The 18,011-nt window shown below is 38.6% G+C and overlaps 1 protein-coding gene across 1 annotated transcript; it reads right to left on the bottom strand.

Annotated features, from left to right (window-relative positions):
• Positions 1–1,323: 1,323 nt before the first annotated feature.
• ube2q1 (ubiquitin-conjugating enzyme E2Q family member 1) lies at positions 1,324–13,495 on the bottom strand. The gene is made up of 13 exons (XM_006779811.3): positions 12,784–13,495; positions 12,298–12,402; positions 10,310–10,432; positions 9,941–9,994; positions 8,601–8,741; positions 8,110–8,194; positions 7,515–7,575; positions 7,324–7,414; positions 7,168–7,226; positions 6,991–7,039; positions 6,748–6,843; positions 5,095–5,161; positions 1,324–4,562 (listed from the first exon to the last, which is right to left on the bottom strand). The coding sequence occupies exons 1-13, from the start codon at positions 12,940–12,942 to the stop codon at positions 4,531–4,533; spliced, it is 1,122 nt and encodes a 373-aa protein (XP_006779874.1). The 5' UTR covers positions 12,943–13,495; the 3' UTR covers positions 1,324–4,530.
• Positions 13,496–18,011: the final 4,516 nt, after the last annotated feature.

Below are 18,011 nucleotides of genomic sequence, written 5' to 3'. Positions count from 1 at the left end.
CAGTGATGGGTCTCCTGCTCGTTATGAGACCTGTTTGGGATTAATTCTGCTATTTATCACATCATGTGACATCCATTAGATGGGGGAGAAAAAAAACTGATGGTAGATTATGAACTGTCCATGTCCATATGAGACTGAATTCCATCAATAGCAAACCTTTCACTGAAAGAAATGACCTCATTATTCATTCATTCAACCTTGGAGGAAATGAGCTGCAGAGACGGTAAGAACAGGAATGAGTTTTATAATGGAGCACCAACTGCGGACCAATGTTACAAGCCAGCAGTTGTTGAATATCACAAAAAAAATAGCCTCAAGTTATAAGGGTGCTCCATTACCACCTAGTGGTGTTTTCTAGCACAAACAGAACCTGGAAGGCCAACTAACCATTTAACTAATTCTACTATTAAACCATTAGTTGAAACACTAAAGAGGATCAAATCTGCTTATCTCATTTACCCAGCACACCACCAGTTCAAGTAGTTTCTCTTTGGGAAGTTGCAATAAATTATTGCCATCCAAAGAAACTAAATCAAAAATTGGAACTTCCTCTACTCCCTGCGAGATTTTCGAAGCAGAGAAAGTCTCCAATTTGATCCCATGCATCCACTTCCCTTAAGCTGTCACTGTTGCCTTCACACTAGATGCATCTATGGGTATGTGACACTGATGCAACCATACTGTCATCTGACTACACTGGTCAAGTTTAAATTACTTCAGACATACAGCAATGTAATCTAAACATTTCATCATAATTGTTGGTGCACCGTGCTAGTTCAGATACCTATATACATCAGCTGAGCAGGTCCTATTATTTATTATACTAAAAAAGGCATAGATTCTTAGATATAAGTTAAAAAACCAAAACCTTAAAATCATGTTTAAAGAGAAGCAGATGGACAGTTACTGAAGTCACTGCCACATTTCTTTTGGTCTTGTCAAGATACTAGGTGAGGAAGGCTAAGCAAAAGCTGACACCTGAATAATTAGGCAAACAACACCATCTACTGGAAAATGTAAGACATGCACTCAAACGCTAATAAAATTAAACTGCATGGACATCAGCACCTGCAAAAGTACAGTACAGTAATTATGCATGCGTGTAACCAAAAAAGTTTTACACTTTAGTTTCAAAATCTGTTAATTACCATTTAGGCTAGAGTAACATATTGTACTCCAACACCAGGTTTTCCAGTGTATATTCTACCTTTTGCCCTGGCAGCTGAAATAGCCTACATCTTCAACTCAACCCCAAAATGAATAAGTAGAGATCATCTTACTTCCATACTTCTAATCAACTTGTATAAATAAAGAAATAAAAAATTCATAAAATTCTTTATTCATAAACTTGATGCAAGTTTACAAATTACTTTACATGGTCAAAATCACCCTTGCAATGGAAAAAAAAAAGAAAAAGAAACGAAATTAAACGAAAACAAAGCATGCCGACAGTGCATAACTTTATAACCCGGCCACCGCAGTTAATGAAGCAAGGTGAGGAACCCAGTTTCAGGCTAGTTCAGTCCTCCGATACGTTACTCGTCAAGCCAAGGTTTTGTTAGTCAGACATATGTTGGTGTAATAAAAGCTCTTATTTGGAGCACAACAGACTTGAGTACACCATTACCCCAAAAAGGTCAAGTTAAAGATGCAGGATTATAATTGATCTGATGGCACAGGAATCTGAACTGCGGCTTTTGTTGGGAACCCCGGCATCTTTGAAAAAGTAATCCAACCAGGTAGGATGTCTTGTAAGTCCATGAGTCTCATACTGTAGCTGACCTGGTTCATTAAACAGCACACAGGGAGAAACAATTCTGTGCACTGATGTAGTAGGAAAGCACAAGTACACATGTGTTGAAAAACTGGATACATCTATTAAAAAAAAAACAAACAAAAAAACAAAAACCAAACAGCCAACCACTTGTCTTTGGTTGCTTAGGGGAAACGATCCACTGATAAATGGACATGCAAAATACAGCAATATCAAAGACACAGGGTAGATGTTTCCTTAACTCCTGATCAAGTGCTTTATAATCAAAAAACATCTCTTCTCCATTTTGTTAAATCATTCCAAACACTTGCCAAGTAAATATTAACCTCAGAATCCTATCTGCAATTTGACAATAAAACCTACAGGTAAAAAGGGGGCGTAGTTTTAAAACAGCCCAAAAAAAGATTGCCAAATTCAATTTTTTTTTCCTTTTTCATGACGATATTCTGAAGCAAGAGCTTGGAAAATCGAGTGTGCAGTATGTATTCCTGAGTTTGCTTCTCCAGATAATGCAGGGGTGGGCTCAACAATATTACCGGAGTGAAGTGAATACCAATGCACATCATAACAGTTAACAACCATGCCAATAATCCATAGTCATGTTGAGATTGTTGTGGTGAGAACAACACAAGAGGGTGATTCTCGCCATATCCTGCAAGCCTCAATACATGGCAGACGTGCTGAACACGAACAAGCTCTATGCTTTGTACCCATCTCACACTGTTGAGACTGAGGTCAGTATCACTGAGGAAATTCTAAATAAACTCAAATATGAGGAATGCCTGTATGAAATAGCATAACTAAGCTTTCTACGCTGGTCATCAGGACAACATACTGAAAACAATGCAAGTAACCACACAACAGAACACCCACAACAAACGTGTAACTGCATTAATTGGAATGCTCCACAGTTTCTGCATATTATTCACATTACATCAAAGCCTCAGCATGCTGAGGGGTACAGCAGCGCTGAGAGTGGTCATGAATAGTAACCAGAGAGGTGGTAATGGGAAGAGCTAGGTCTTTCCTGTGGCAAATCTGAACAAATATTTATCAAACCTGACCAAATATTCTGGAAATGGAACAGCCTCGAGTTGATCTTGCCAAGTGTGAAGCTAGAATGGTAAGGAAAGGTAAATGGAAAGGTATATGGTCAAGACTATTGCTGTGAATTTGTAGCTCTGACTGAACTTTAAAACAGCCATGAGGTCAAGGAAAAGTCAGCAGGTAAAAGGTCACTTTTTTCCTAGACTGCAAAATTGGAAAAGTGGTCAGGATGTAGACCAGTTACAATAACTAAGCAGGTAACTATACTGTTAAGGTCTTAAGACTAATTTTCAGCTCAACAAAACTCCACAAGACTGTCTTCACTGCATAGCCTTACTGAGGTTCGTCTGGTTTAAGTGATTAGATATGAATAGCCAAACCTTTGGCATGCCAGGAACAGCTGCATCTATGCCAATATTGTTAGGGTCATTGTAGTTAGAGGTGCCATCAAATAAGGGGAATGATTACTGTCACTGCTGTCAATAAAATAAGGATATATATATATATATTTATAAAAACAACAAAAACCGCAGTAGTCATAAGCTTACATAAGAACATGGTGAACTTTTCTTTCCTTCTGCAAGAGTGTCAATGAAGCAACTTTCTTACTCTAAATGGGTCTTGAGAAGTTGCAGTGCCCCTGCAGTTAATAGTCAAGAGTATATTGTAATACAGTCTCTGCCCAGCCAAAGACCCCGACAAGGTTACATTATAAACAATTAAATCCTTTTGCAGAAATACAAATGTACATGTTTACATGTGGAGTTAAAATCAACTACATTACAGTGTAATCCAATCCGAACATGCCCCTGCTTTGCCTGATGAGATTTTCTATGTTGCCACTCAGGCACCACATCTCTCCTGCAGGAGGTGGTCCAGTGGCTGCTTGGGATGATAACAGAGATCTCCCACTCGGAGCCCAGGAGGATGCTGTTCGTCATTATGGGCTGTGCCACTCAGACTGGAAAAGTCTCATCATCTTCTTCCCAAACTCAAGGTTTCAAGCTTTAAAAGACAGAGGTTTGAAAGCAAACTATCCCCAGAATCATGTTATTCCAGAGGAGGGGTCTTGGCATGAAAGATAATATATGAGCACAATATTACAGAGGCCATCCAAGGAGAGAAAAGGTGGGGGTCCTTCCAAACACTAGCATTTAAATGTCCTTCCCAGCTACCAGTGCATCATATTAGGGAATGTCACAAGCCATTCTCAGATCCAGTTTGTGACCAGAAAGGCCTTGTCTGGCAACTGGAACATCAGACTGCCACTGCTGGAGGATAAAGCCATGCCGCACCTTTCAATCCACAGCCAGCAAGTAACGTTGGCATGCTCAATGCCAAAACCAAAGGGTGAGAAAGCACATAATATTGAATCTACCGATTTAATGAAGTATGGGACAAATGTTGAATGAAAAAGATAATCTGATTGCATCAGACAACAGAAGTATAAAGGGAAGTAATATCTGAGGAGAGGACACTTTTTTCAATAGCTAATGAAATTGGATGTAAATTTCATGTAGAGGTGGGATGTCTCTATGTTTGTGTGCTAGTTTCTGGGTTGTCAATTAATGGGAAATTTGGTATAGAGTTCCAAGTGTCATGTAGATAACAAAAATAGTTTGCAGGATAAAAACAATATTGGTCGCAAGGAAAAGGAAAAGAAAAATCTAAGACATATGGTCCCAGTTCAGGAAAGGCAACAGTCTGTATTAGCCATCCTCCTTAGGGGGTGTGTACCAGCCTAGGAAAGGAAGATAAAGGAAGACGATGACTACAGGGTAAAGGAAAACAAAGTCAATAATAGCGAATGTCAAAAATGATTGACCACATTACTTTCTACCTCACTGGCTTGCATCTGAATTTAGCAACATGTGTGGTGACTGGTGCAAGAACCAAAACCACCATGCAATTTTTTTTCAGATGTTAGACTAAGGACATATAGTGCACATTAGGATCTGGCTTTGTATGTTTGTTTTTTTCCCCCAGCAGTCCTTTTCAATTGCATTCATTGTCATTAATCATATATATATATATGTAATAAATATGTTCAGTTCCTAAATTCTTTATTTTATTTAATCAAAAACAGGTTTTATTGTAGCAGAGTGACATGAATCAGAAGCAGACTACATTCAAATGTAGTCCATGTTAGGTATATATACACACCACAGTTAATGATCCAATATCCCTCGGCTTTAATGGCTGAGAGGGTTTTGGTTTCAGTAAACAAGGTCTGCAATGTATTCTGTATGAAACTGGAGACAGAAAACACTCACCGTTCTTTTCATGGATCTGAACCAGGGATTTGTAGGACTGCTGTGCTCTGGCAAGATTGTACTGATTCTGCATTAAAAGATGAAAATAAAGCCAACTTTACCATGAGCACTGAGTTTAGGATAACATTGGAGAATAAGCAAATTGCAACGACAGCTGTTTCCTACAAGAAAGGTGATCATTATCTAGCTAGCTCTAACATCAAGACCAAAACAGTGTGCAAGGTAGATGATAATGAAGACACTTTTTTGTCCTTCATACCAGACTGCATTTACAAACACCATCACCATTCAAGCTAGACTGCACCTGTAGTGCACCACACACTACCTTCAGTACTTAAGTGTTAAGAATTCTGGGTTAATATATAATTTCCTTAGGGATTAATAAAGTATTCTGATTATGATAACAGAGATATTTTAAACTACAAATACAAAATCCAAACTGTTCCACTTCCATTAATTTGTCCATTTTTGGACAAATTAATGGAGGAGAAAATTTACAGGGGAAAATTTACAGGGAATAAAATGTGCAATAAAACCTTTATACAGTGCAAAACCTGTAGCAACAGTAAGATGATGTTTCCCTTTATTCTCAGACTCACTGAAGTCCTATTTACATTAGTACCTACTCTGATCGACTCAGCATGGTTTGCCACAGTTTTCAATTAGGTCACAGTACCTGGTACCAGATACATTTTTAGTACCTGCTCAGATCGCTCGGGTTTCAAGCGATCCAAGCAGGTACCAAAATGTGGCGTCTTCAGACTGCATGCCACCGACTGGCTGGTCAGTAGCGCCATTCGATGAGTCATAAGAGCGTCTCGTACACGTAAAAATGAAAACCGCCATTTTCGAAACCCAGCAATGAGGGATATGGCTACAACAAACAACTTGCCTCAACATCCACCTTTTTGTAGCGTTTGTGTCACATATTAATTAGATCACAGGACGCTCGGACAAGCTGCTATGACGACAACCACACAAGTTAGGTAGTACTGGATTATAATGGAAAACCCGACGATCCGAGTTGAGTCGTGGCAATCCGTGGGGAGTTGATCCGAGTAGGTACTAATGGAAAAAGGGGCTTAAGTCATCAACTGTATATATTTTCACAAATGGGCTGGTGTGGTCCCCTGTCTGACTCAATTTTACTTTCTTCTTTTTGGTATTTTTTTTTTTTTTAACTATCCAACTTATAATAGACTAATCTAACATCAAACATGAAGACTGGCTTCATTTTAAGACTCTATATGTAGACTATACATGCAAACCTGCAACATGTTTTACACAAATAGCCTTAAAAGTGGTGTGCAGGAAAAACACAGGTGAACTACACTTATTATCAGATCTGTTGTCATTAGGAAAGAATAAATTGCAATAACTGAAAACTATTGCAATGTCATGCCGAGAAAGATGAAAAGCTGTTTTGCTTCCTATCTGAGACAGCCTGTACTGTGCATCCCTACTCAGTCCAATTTGATAGGAATTAATAAACAAATCCAACATTCACTACCAAAACAAGAGGCTGTTGCACAGTATGACTGGCCATCACTTAGAACCATGTAACTGTGTGAAAGCCCCTGTCACTTTGGGTCACATAATTCACAATGTGAATCCACCATTATATCAGAGCTGAAATGAAGCTTCCTCACTTACTTTATTGGCTCCAAACTGCACTCTGGCTTTTCCTTTAACTAAAGTGGCATTGATCTGCATGATAACAGACTCAATGGAATAGGCACTGCTCCAACCCTGCAATCAGAAAACCAAATGTCACTAACAGCAGGTTTAAAAAATATATATATTCAAAGAGTAGAAGGGAAAAAAACCCATTGAAAAACAAACCAAGGCAATACCTAAATTTGCCATCTGCATTTTATGAAACCATTCTGAAAATACCTGTTTAGTAAGAAGTTCCATGCACAGGGCACCTCCGCCAAGAACATAACTAAAGCACGGGAAAGGAAACAATAAGGCAGAGTCACTTTTTAAATCTTACACTAATGCAGTCTCTGCTTGATAATGGCAACTTAAAAGGGAAGAAATTATAGAAGTGTACCAAGAAAATTAACTTACCCTCCAGAAAGCACAGGAGAAACTACCCGGACAAATGGTGGATCAAAAGGGAAATTATCCTGCAGAAGTAACCAGAAAAAAGGTTCATTTTACTTCAAAAGATTCCTACATTGCTATTTACTTTGATTTTGTTAGCAACACATCAAGTTTACTTACTTTATATGAGAAGTTTAGTAAAATGTAGTCCATTCCCTCCTTTTCCTTTAGCACTTGTAAGTCACTGTGTAAAGGGCTATCTGGATCCACCCTGTAGGTCATAAAAATCGCACAGTTTGCCTTTTTGCACATATATATAATTTATTATTTTTTTTTTTTAATTCATGACTCGATATCCTAAAGTTACTTACGTCCTCAGTTTGACGTGCCATTCGTATAGGCTGTCATTAACAAGTTCAACTGAATAGATGCCTGCAAAAGAAATTGTTTAAAATTGAACCTTCAGATATCTCCAATTGCAAGGCCTAGTAGCAGACTCCCTAATAAACCCTGTCCTTTTGATCAGCTCCCCCTTGAGAGTGGTGCGTAAGACACGGAGGCAAAGTATAAAATGCATTTTGTTTAATATGACCCACCGTCACATGCTGTCAGCCAATATTCTTATTCTACGGTGTGTTGCTATAGAAAGATTGTCAATAAACAGTAAAGGGTGTAGATGCCTACAGTACAATCACCACACCCACATGAGTGTTCATGTCCTGACCTCATTAGGACAAGACAGAAAGAGTAAGGTACCTCACAATGGTGAGAGTAAGGAATTGAGCACACTAAACATCTTCCCAAATACTTTCCTCTGACCATGTAAATGCCACGGCTCTCATATTGCAATGCCTAACGTTCAAAAATATTCCTCCATTACAAACAAAGACAGGACCCATGATACATTTATGTGTGATTATTTTTTGTTGCTCAAAGGTTAAACAAATCAGTGTGTACTGTTTATACCTGTCTTATAACTCTGAGACCTGTAGATCTCTCTTAGTTCCTTCATCAAACGGTCAGAGGCTTGCACTGAGCCAGACACAGCTCCCTGGAAAATATAAGACAACTATAAAAGACAAAGAATGCAGTCCTAGGGGTAAAGCTGCCATTTTTACTTAAGCTGGGCCAGTATCAGAGACAAAGCTTTATCATATCAGACATCAATATTTATATGAGTACCCCACATTGAGGGCATCTTTTGTTATGTATATATATGTGTGCACATGAAACAGTCTATGAACTACAACAGCTACATTCCTGGGAATATTAACCCCCCCCCCAAAATAAACAACTTTAATGTTGTTTTCAAGGGCAGAAGTTTAAAAAAAAAAAAAAAAAGTAATTCACTAATGCAATCACTAATGACAAACGGGGTATACCGAAATGCTGCATAGATTAATGAATTAGAAGCAAGGTGTGATAAATATTAACCGGCCTTTTTTCCTGAAACTTACATTCAAATGGTCCTGGCGCTGGTTCTTTCGGATCTTCTCCAAGATTGCCAAATTCTCCTTCTCAATCCCATCATCCTCAGATTTCTTCCCATCTACGGGCTCCTCCTCTTTCATTTCATAGTGGTCCAAATCCTCGATGTCCTGTTGGATCATACTTAATATTTCAAACATTTTAAATAACAACAGCATACACATATACAACAAAACAAAAAGCCCAGGGTTAAGACAATTGCAGTGTGATAAGATGAGAAAAGTTATTAGTGTTTGATTTTATGATGATAGTCATACATGCATAACTTGTGGATATTTTCATCAAACATTTTTCAAATTATAATACATAAACAAGGCCAAAAGTACTCCACATAAAATCCATACAAATTAAGGAGTCGAGGGAAAAAAAAATATAAACAAAGACAAAAAAAGTCAATTCACAAAGCATGACTTGGGCTTACTGGGTTTCACTTTAAATTTGACCCTGGGTAGCAACAGCATTACCGCATTCTTGGAAGAGACCTCCGTGCACAGATACCAAGACAATTAAAAGTATTTTATAACATCTAAATTCTGTCTTTTTGTTGATCAACATCAGTATGAAATATGAATTATTAGAAGGAACTAACTGTATCATACCCCACCCCTTCTCCTTGAAGCAATTTTAAAATCTTGTTTTATAAACTTAAACATACTTAACAAACTTAAACATACTTTAATGTGTTTAAGTTTAAGAAAACAGGTCATATATTTGCAACTAAATGTTTGGAAGAAGACTTTTGAATTCTGTTTTCACATTTATCCCAGAAAGTTGCTTTCAGACCATTAAACACCACTGAGGTACCAGCTAATTTTTTTTTTAAATAAATAAGACCTTAAAAAAATCTGATCTATTGGTTTCTCTCATTACTTAATGATAGAGCTGTACTACTGATAAATCTGTTAACTAACAGTGTCTGAATTTTTGCTGACTTTCCTTGCTGATATTTACTAATATGTTAGCTCTTTTCTACTCTTACTGACCAAAGGAGCTTAAAATTCAAACATTCATACAGCATATATTACACTTTATACAGCATATATCACTGAGACTCGCGCACAGCCCTGATTTGGCTGCAGAAGTTGTGTTGCCTTTAGCACCCATGTGTTTAACCTGTTCATATATTTTTAATCTTATAGTTTTATCCTACTTTGGGAAAGAAAAAAAATCAGCAGACCCTTTCATGTTGATAACTATGAGGAATGTAAAGGCAGACAAGGAACAGAGATTCTGGGCATGTTGAATTTGTTTCAAAGTACAGGCTCCAGAGTAATGCATCAGGTTTTTTAGACTGAAGAGGATTACTTACTTCTCCCATTTCCTCCTCATCTTCTTCTTCAGATGTGACCTCCTCTGTTCCATGCTACACACACAAAAACAACATAGACCATAAGGAGTTAATTAGTTTGCAAAATAATATTTTAAAAAACAGGAGAACACATTTTACTAAACATGGGAAGTGCCAATTCACTGACTTGAAGAAGAGCCTCACATGAATCACCAAGGGTGTTTATAATGTAGAGGGTCATTTCATAACTAACTATAAGTGGTTTTTGAGTGCAAAATAAAACATCCCAATCTACATTAAGGTATTTTAGCAAGGCATATTCATTAGAAGTAATCTGAGAAGCTATTGTCCATTAGGCTGGATTTGACAACATCAAGTGGGTAGACTTGCCTTTCTGTCTTGTCCCACAGGGCCTGCAGGCAAGGGCTGGTCCAGCATCTCCACATCAGGATGTTGGGGAAGATTATACAGTCGACATAGGTCACAAATTAGTTTCTTCAACTGCTGTAAAAGCTTGAAAGGAAAAACAAAAAAAAGAATTGGAGCAACTATACAAGTTTGCAAATAAGAATACAGAGCAAGGCCATATAGCAGAAACATTGACTTTCACATGTTTCTGGGAAAAAAAAAAGTTGCACACACTATGAGTATAGAAATTAGTTTTGGATAAATGACCCACATATAACTTTTAAAGCTAAGAATTAAACATAGAACATTAGCAGTGCTGCAAACAAATGTGGGAAGACTAGCACTGTATTTAGACAAAAGGATGGATGACAATCTTTAAACAGGTGTATTATGCTGTTGTAAATTTAGTGCAGCTGAGAAACTGTACCACCAAAAACATCTGCGCATAAAAAAAAAAAAAAGAAAAAAAAAAGGTAACGGAGATCTTATCTATCTACAAAGACAAAGGTTTGTCTCACTCAAATGTCACACAGCTTCACAATGTTGTAATCCTTATATAGACCAAATTAAGTAGCAAACAAAAGTAAAACCAACCAAAAAAAAAAGGCCTCCTGTCCAAACACTAACACTGCGCCCCTCCCCCCGAAAAAAGTACATAATGTACACCTCATACCAGGGATTACATAAGAACCTACTTGAATATCTGACTACTTGTCAGATATTTTGACCTCTAAAATTGTCCTGGTGATCTAATATCACTGGAACAAACAACAAACCTGCTTGTTGACATGCTTATCAAATTCCTTAAGTACACGCACACACTGACGCACGGAAGACTTTTAGATTTGAAAGCCTATGTAAAAAGGTGTGCATTTTGTAAACACAACACTAGTTTAAAAAAAGAAGAAAAAATGTTAAATTTAAAAAAAAAAAAAAAAGGGACATGGGGGGTGGGGGAGGAGAGAGAGAGAGAGAGACAAACACCAAAGCAGAAACTAAAGGAGCCAGTAGAAAAACAGAAAAACATCCATGGCGCACAACTGTGTGATACTACAGGTAAATGAATGAAATTAAAAAAGAAATGAAGAGAGGCAAGGGAAGAACAAGTGCATCATGGGACACCCCCCAGCAGCTTGAGTTTATAGCAGCATACCTAGGGGATGGTTAAGGGTCACCTGATCCAGTTTCCTCTATAAGCTTCATCAGGAACTGAGAATTTTAAGCCTACTCCTAAAAATGTATGCCTGCTTCCTAAACCTAAACAGAGAACTGCTTCTACAAGAGAGGAACCCGATAGCTGGAAGCCATACTTCCCATTCTATTAGGAACAACAAGAAAGTCTCCACTTTGAAGAATTTAACCTGTTAAGAATTTAACAGGTAGGCAATTAAAAGACACTAATATGGAATAAATATTAGCCCCATGTTAGTCTTCTCGCTGTAGCATTTTGAATCTTTTTGGGAAGCATCCAGGTTAACAAATAATATGAAACTACAATATCTAGCCTAGAAGTATGAACACAAAAATACATACAAGTTCATATTTAAGATATTAAATTTTATCTCATATTTTAAAAGAAATGCATTCCATCTGTTCTTTGTTTATTGTACTAATCTGAATCCAGCTGTTGTAACAATATCGAGTGGTTTTTGACATGTAGGTCTAGCCTAAAAATATGCTCCTCTATACGCCTGCAGGTGCATTTTGAATGACATGGGGAAAAATAAGGAGTGACACTAAAGTTGGAGTTTGCTTATGCTAATAGTGTCTTGGAATAATCTAAAATACATGTTGGAGCCATCTGTATTGTTGATAACTGCTTAAAAATATGGAAATATGTTTCGTCCTTTAAAGTGAGGCCAGCTTACATCATTATTTGGTTATGGTTTTGAGGTTGTTAAAGTGATGAGCAGCTCTATTCCTAAAGTGTCCCATGTCACAAAGTGCACTAAGAATATAAGGATATCTACCAGAGTGCTGCCTTTTCTCACATCTTCCAATCTCTCCAAAACTTGAGCCAAGCTCGGGTCATCAGAGTCCACAAACCAAATTGGCGGTGTAGATGGATAAGATTCCTAGAAACAACAAAAAACACAACACAATGATACCAATGCGTTTAACACTTATTTACACGCGTTGCGGGATTTTTAACGCATTGAATTTTACAATTACATACGAAAATTTGAGTTGACGACATTAGCATTCTGGATGCATCGTGAGCTAAATGCTGGGATTGCCTAAAAACATTGCGTAATGTGAACTGCCTGAACAAATATCACCTAACAAATAGCGAAATGACACTGGTTATTTCAACTATGTAAAACCTGTCCCACTTAGCGTCAGACTGTACGGTTGTGAAGGCAGCTTATTACCTGACTATCAAGTTAACCGGCTAACTTTAGCTCGCTAGCTACCAACAAGGCAAAACCCCGGCATCTGAATTCTCGTCCACTTACCGTTATATTACAGTGGATAATTAATAGCTTTTCCCCAGTTACATTAAACTGGCAACTCAGTTCGTCAGGTTTCCAGTCAATTATCCTGAATCGTTCGTGGTTTGGATCAAAAATGGACTCCAAAAACTTCAGTTCGGCCTTCAGCCCCGACACCGACATCTTCCACGCATCTCCGGCTGGGCCGCTGGGGAGGGGGAGAAGTCGGGACTTAGCTTTCAGCTAGCTAAAGAAACAGCGTAAACTGTAGTAAAAGAAAATGACTATAAAAAGTGGCAAAGAGACGGCGGTCTGCCCCAGCGGATTTAGCTGGATACGCAGTGCCAGCTATAAGTCTCCTCCGGTCAAATTTCACCACAAACGGATGTATTTGCTAATGAAGCAGCTAGTTAGCTCCTAGCTTTAGTCAACGCCTGAAAACAGCGCAGTGCTTGGCAAGCTGCTAGCGAACGAGTTAGCGAGCTAGTCCGTTGTTGTCTTTCCGTCTATTGTTGTTGTCTGCCTATGATAACAACATTTTAAGGCTTTCGCGGTGTTCTGAGACCGTCTCCTTACAGTCCCATCGTGGTGTTCTTTATTATTTACTTAATCGGAAATCAACTACACACTCTGTACGATCTGACCTAATATCCCGCTACAGGGGTAGTGTTTTTCATCCCGGTGCACAACTGTAGCTGGCCTCTTGTGGGGTTTAAAGATGGCGTTCCGCAACCTCCCCGCTCCTGCAGAATCCCAGCATTCAGTGCGTCTTTAATTTATTTTCGGTGTGAGAAAATAAAGGTAAGTTCATGATAATAATGTCATTTAGTTAGGCATTTATTTGAGGACAAAACTTTCACTCTGATGTTCATTTCTTTGCAAGTAAAGCTAATTAATTTCCTAATTTACATATTATATACAGAGTAAAATTTCATGCACAGAATTTAGAATTTAGTTATTTCTAGTGCTTTGAGCATAATTGCTCAAAAAACACAGTGTTGTACAAGTGTGGGTGTGCAATAATGATTAATGTTGTCTTAAAGGGGGTCACATGTTGTTCCTGTTATATTTCATAGAGGAGCAGTGCCACCCTGTGCCACCCTTTAGACATGCCCCTGACCAGGGGATGATATCAGCACAGATATAATGAGGCTTATCTATTTATTTATTTTAAACAGCTAGTAATTGATGCCTGATAAAGCAGTAAGTTATCATTTATGAGGTGAATCCATTTGTCAATATTATATGATGAGTTCTGGCTAGCCTTGAATATGAGCAACCAAACAATTTAACAAAAACATTTTTTAAAATATATTTTCCAAAAGTTAATTATTTATTTGAATTTTCAGTAGCAAGCATGTCAATCTGAACTAAAATGGTCATTAGAGTGTAATACCATGTTTTGATAATATTGACTTGCTGCTTTATTTAAAGTTTTAGCCTAAGCAAAATATCTGTGTGTGAGTGTGTGTCTGTGTATATAAATCAATGTTTAATTAAAAAAACAAATTTTCATCTCCCCCCAAGGAACCTCCCAAGGATCAGTACCATCCATCTTCTGGCCAAAAACCTCAGCACAACATAAAAACTCCTGTTAGGCATCATAGCAGCTAAGATGAATGGGCACTAATTTCAATACATGAGTGGGGCACAGAAAGGAATTGACAGAAATACTACCTGGGACAATGTCACGGTACTGGGCCATGTGGCCCAGTGTTTGAGTTCTAATGCATATTTTTGTATTCCCATGTTGTAGTGTAACACATCTAGTTGTTTTCTAGTTTGCAGTTTAGTCCTTGGTGTCTTAGTCCCTTTTGTCATCTCTCCCTGGTCCGTGCGTCTATCTGTCATGTTTCATGTCTGTATGGCTCTTGTTGTCAAGTTCATGCCATGTCTATGTCTTTGTGTTTCCTGTTTTATTTTGGAAGAGTCTGGTGTTCTTTGTTCATTGTAGTTAGTGTTACTCTCCCCTGTATTGTCATTATATTTCATTCTAGTCAGCTGTGTTCTCGTGTGTCTCCACTTCCCCTGATCACCTCATGTGTGTATTTAAGTCCTCAGTCTTCCTTTGTTCGTCGCTGCGTCGTCTGTTCAACTTCCCCCCTGTTACGCCAGGTTTCAGGACTCTGTGTTGGTCATGTCCATGTTGCTTACGTGTAGTGATGTGGCGTTCTGTATCGAGGCTTTGAAGCTTGTGTCGAGTAATGGAGGGGGCGTTTCTGCGATGCGCGTATCGAGGCTTGCTTCATTTATAGGAGGAGCTGAAAATGATGACGTCCGAAGCCCTGCTGCCCGGCTGTACCACGTGACTGGTTCATAAAGTGGTTCGAACTTTGCCGCGAGCTATGACAGCGATATAAACCCCTCAGACTTCAATCAAAAATGTAGGTGTTTGATGGAGAGTTGCGGTTAGTGAGAGTTTGGAGACAGTTTGGAGGTTTATGAGAGTGAGGAGAGAAAGTCAGGAGAGAATGGAGCCAGCTAAGAAGAGGAGGATGTCCTCCCCTGTGTGGGAACATTGTGATTTTATTCCTCCCAACAAGGTATGTAAATTTCTACAGAAGATGTATTTTCATCAGTGTTGGGTAAGTTACTTTAAATTAGTAACTTAGTTACATTACTAGTTACTTCTATCAAAAGTAACTCAGTTACTTCAAGTTACTCGTTACTTTCAGAGTAACTAGTTACTAGGGAAAGTAACTTTGGTTTTACTCAGAATTCTCTTGTTAATGTGTTGCTTCCGTAACTGGATACCCAGCAAGATTGCCAGTCTTCTAGCTTGCTTACTTGCCACAAGTGCACTGTGCCACCTACCAATAGAAAGGAAAAAATAATGTGCACATTTCCACAAGAGAAATCCCACGCCTGATTCTATCCTAGCCTGCTTTTTACATCCAACACAAAAACTGCAGTCATGGTGTTTTCGATTGTACTCAGAACTCGGAAATTCTGCCTTCTGAATATGAAGATGTAGGCAACACCAGACTGCAGATGAGTTGCATACAGGGCTGGACTGGGACAAAAAAAATCGTCCTGGGCATTTTGGCTAGAGACTGGCCCACCATTATAGGAAAAATCATAAAGCCTTTGAATGAAAATAAATACTGTTGTAACAGTGATGTACACTGTTCTGATGGTATATATGTATCAATCTATCAATCGTTTGTTGTAAGACTCAGATAATAATTTTTTTAAAAGTGAGACATTTTAAATGAGAATAAGAAAAGTATTTCCTTGTGCCCCCCTTTCCCTTTTAATGCCCTACATGGAACCCTGGCAACACTTTGCTAGACCCGCCCCTGCACAGTTACCAGCTGTCATCTCCTGGTTTCATCTTCATGTTTCCCTCTCACCACATATTCAAACCGATATCATGACCAGCAGGTTTACAGCTGTGGCTCCAGCAAACATCAGCTGATACTTAATTAATATTAAATAAATTTTAACAACAGCTGATCAAGCTTAAAAGTGCTGCTGTTGTTTACCGTGACATCCGCTGGTTTCCTCTTTCTGGCGCAAAGTGGGCGATAAATAAACAAGAGAGAAAAGCCGATCAGCTGATCATTGATCAGTTTCATGATTGAAGTAGAAACAGGAGAGGGAGGATGAGAGAAGAAGAGGCAGCTGTGCAGCGTAAACACAGAATAACTCCAACTTTGTGTCTTTTTCATTGTAGCTGAAGTCCGGGACAAACTGTGTTCCTTTTCAGCTCACCCACCCAGCTGTATAGAAACTCCGTCATGCTAGCTAGCACGCAGTACGAAAAAGTCAGCATAACGAAAATAAACTCCACCTAAACTTGGTTCATATCTGACCCAGATGGACTGCAGGTTATAACTTCTTACCTGAAGTTCAGTTCACCTGACACTCTCGGACCAGCGGCCGCTTCGGGTCTCTCCTCTTGCCTCCCTTTTCCCTCATCCACCTGCTGCCTCCACCACTTGCTAATGTTATTGAATCTGTGGAAGCTCCGCGATAGCCACCACACGAAGTAACGAATAACGAGCCTATCTAAATCCCAGTAACGAGTAACGCGTTCCTGGTTTTGGCATAATAACTAGTTACCGTGCGCGTTACCACAATAATAACGTAGTTACTGTAACGCGTTACTTAATAACGCGTTAGTCCCAACACTGATTTTCATAATACTGATGGTGCAATAAAACATATGTTAAGCGGCTTTACTTTTGTACAAGGTGAAGTGCTTGCTATGTGCCAGGGAGCTGGGATATAACAACAACACCTCATCCATGCTTAGGCACTACAGAGCTTTGCATGAGAATAAGGGGAACACCAATTGTGGAGCAAGACCAGGTGAGCCATCAAATGCCATGATAATATAGCATGCCGTAATGTTACTAAATGATATAACAATATTATACAGCTGTAATAAGTTACGTGTATGATATATATATTTGTGCTTTGTTTTTGTTGGCTTTCCTCAGGAGAACAATCTCAAATAGATGAAAACCTGGTTAGCATGGTGATTGAGGACTCCCAGCCATTTAGCATTGTGGAGGACAAAGGATTTAAAAGATTTGTTAAATCATTAAATCCTAGCTATGTTCTCCCCACTAAAAGGTCATAAAAGCAGTGAAAATTTAGTTTTTACTGAATAAAATATGGGCAGTGTGTAGCTGTCCATACCTCAATGTTACAAAAGCACAACCACTGTCCACACCCCAACCACACCTCGCCTCACAGTAAATGATAATTTCCATTTTAAGCATTTCCAAATGATCATTTTCCATACTGCCAGTATAAATATACACAGTATACTGCCATCACTACAATATAGATGTTTTACACACTCCTTTTGTTGTTGACATTTACAGGCTGTGTGCAAAAGGCCACACTCTTCAAATTCATGCCAACCAATATTTTTACGTCCAGTAGATGTCCTACTAGAGCAAATGAAGCTTCAAGACGCTTTGTGCTGGGGTGAACCAATTGGATGAAAAGCTTTAGTGCTTCATGAAGCTTCATCTGCCCATCACTACTTACGTGTATACATTTCATAGTTCTTTGTTGTTCCAGCACAGAGTCCTGTTTATAGTTGTCTCTGTCATATGCATCATTGTCACCCTGTCTTCGCTTTCCCTGCTGTCTGAGTTAAGTGTCAGTTCTTAGTTTTCCCAGTTCAGTTTCTAGTTTAGTTTTGCCTCTGTGCTTTCTGTTGTTTGCCACGTTAATCAGCCCAAATAAAGGCTCGCTTTTCGTTTCAAGTTCAGTACTGTCTCCTCATCTATGTC

Source organism: Neolamprologus brichardi, chromosome 1, assembly GCF_056152115.1.
Source record: "Neolamprologus brichardi isolate AB-2024 chromosome 1, ASM5615211v1, whole genome shotgun sequence".
In the NCBI taxonomy this organism is placed as follows: domain Eukaryota; kingdom Metazoa; phylum Chordata; class Actinopteri; order Cichliformes; family Cichlidae; genus Neolamprologus; species Neolamprologus brichardi.
This window is presented reverse-complemented; position numbering and strand designations above follow the sequence as displayed.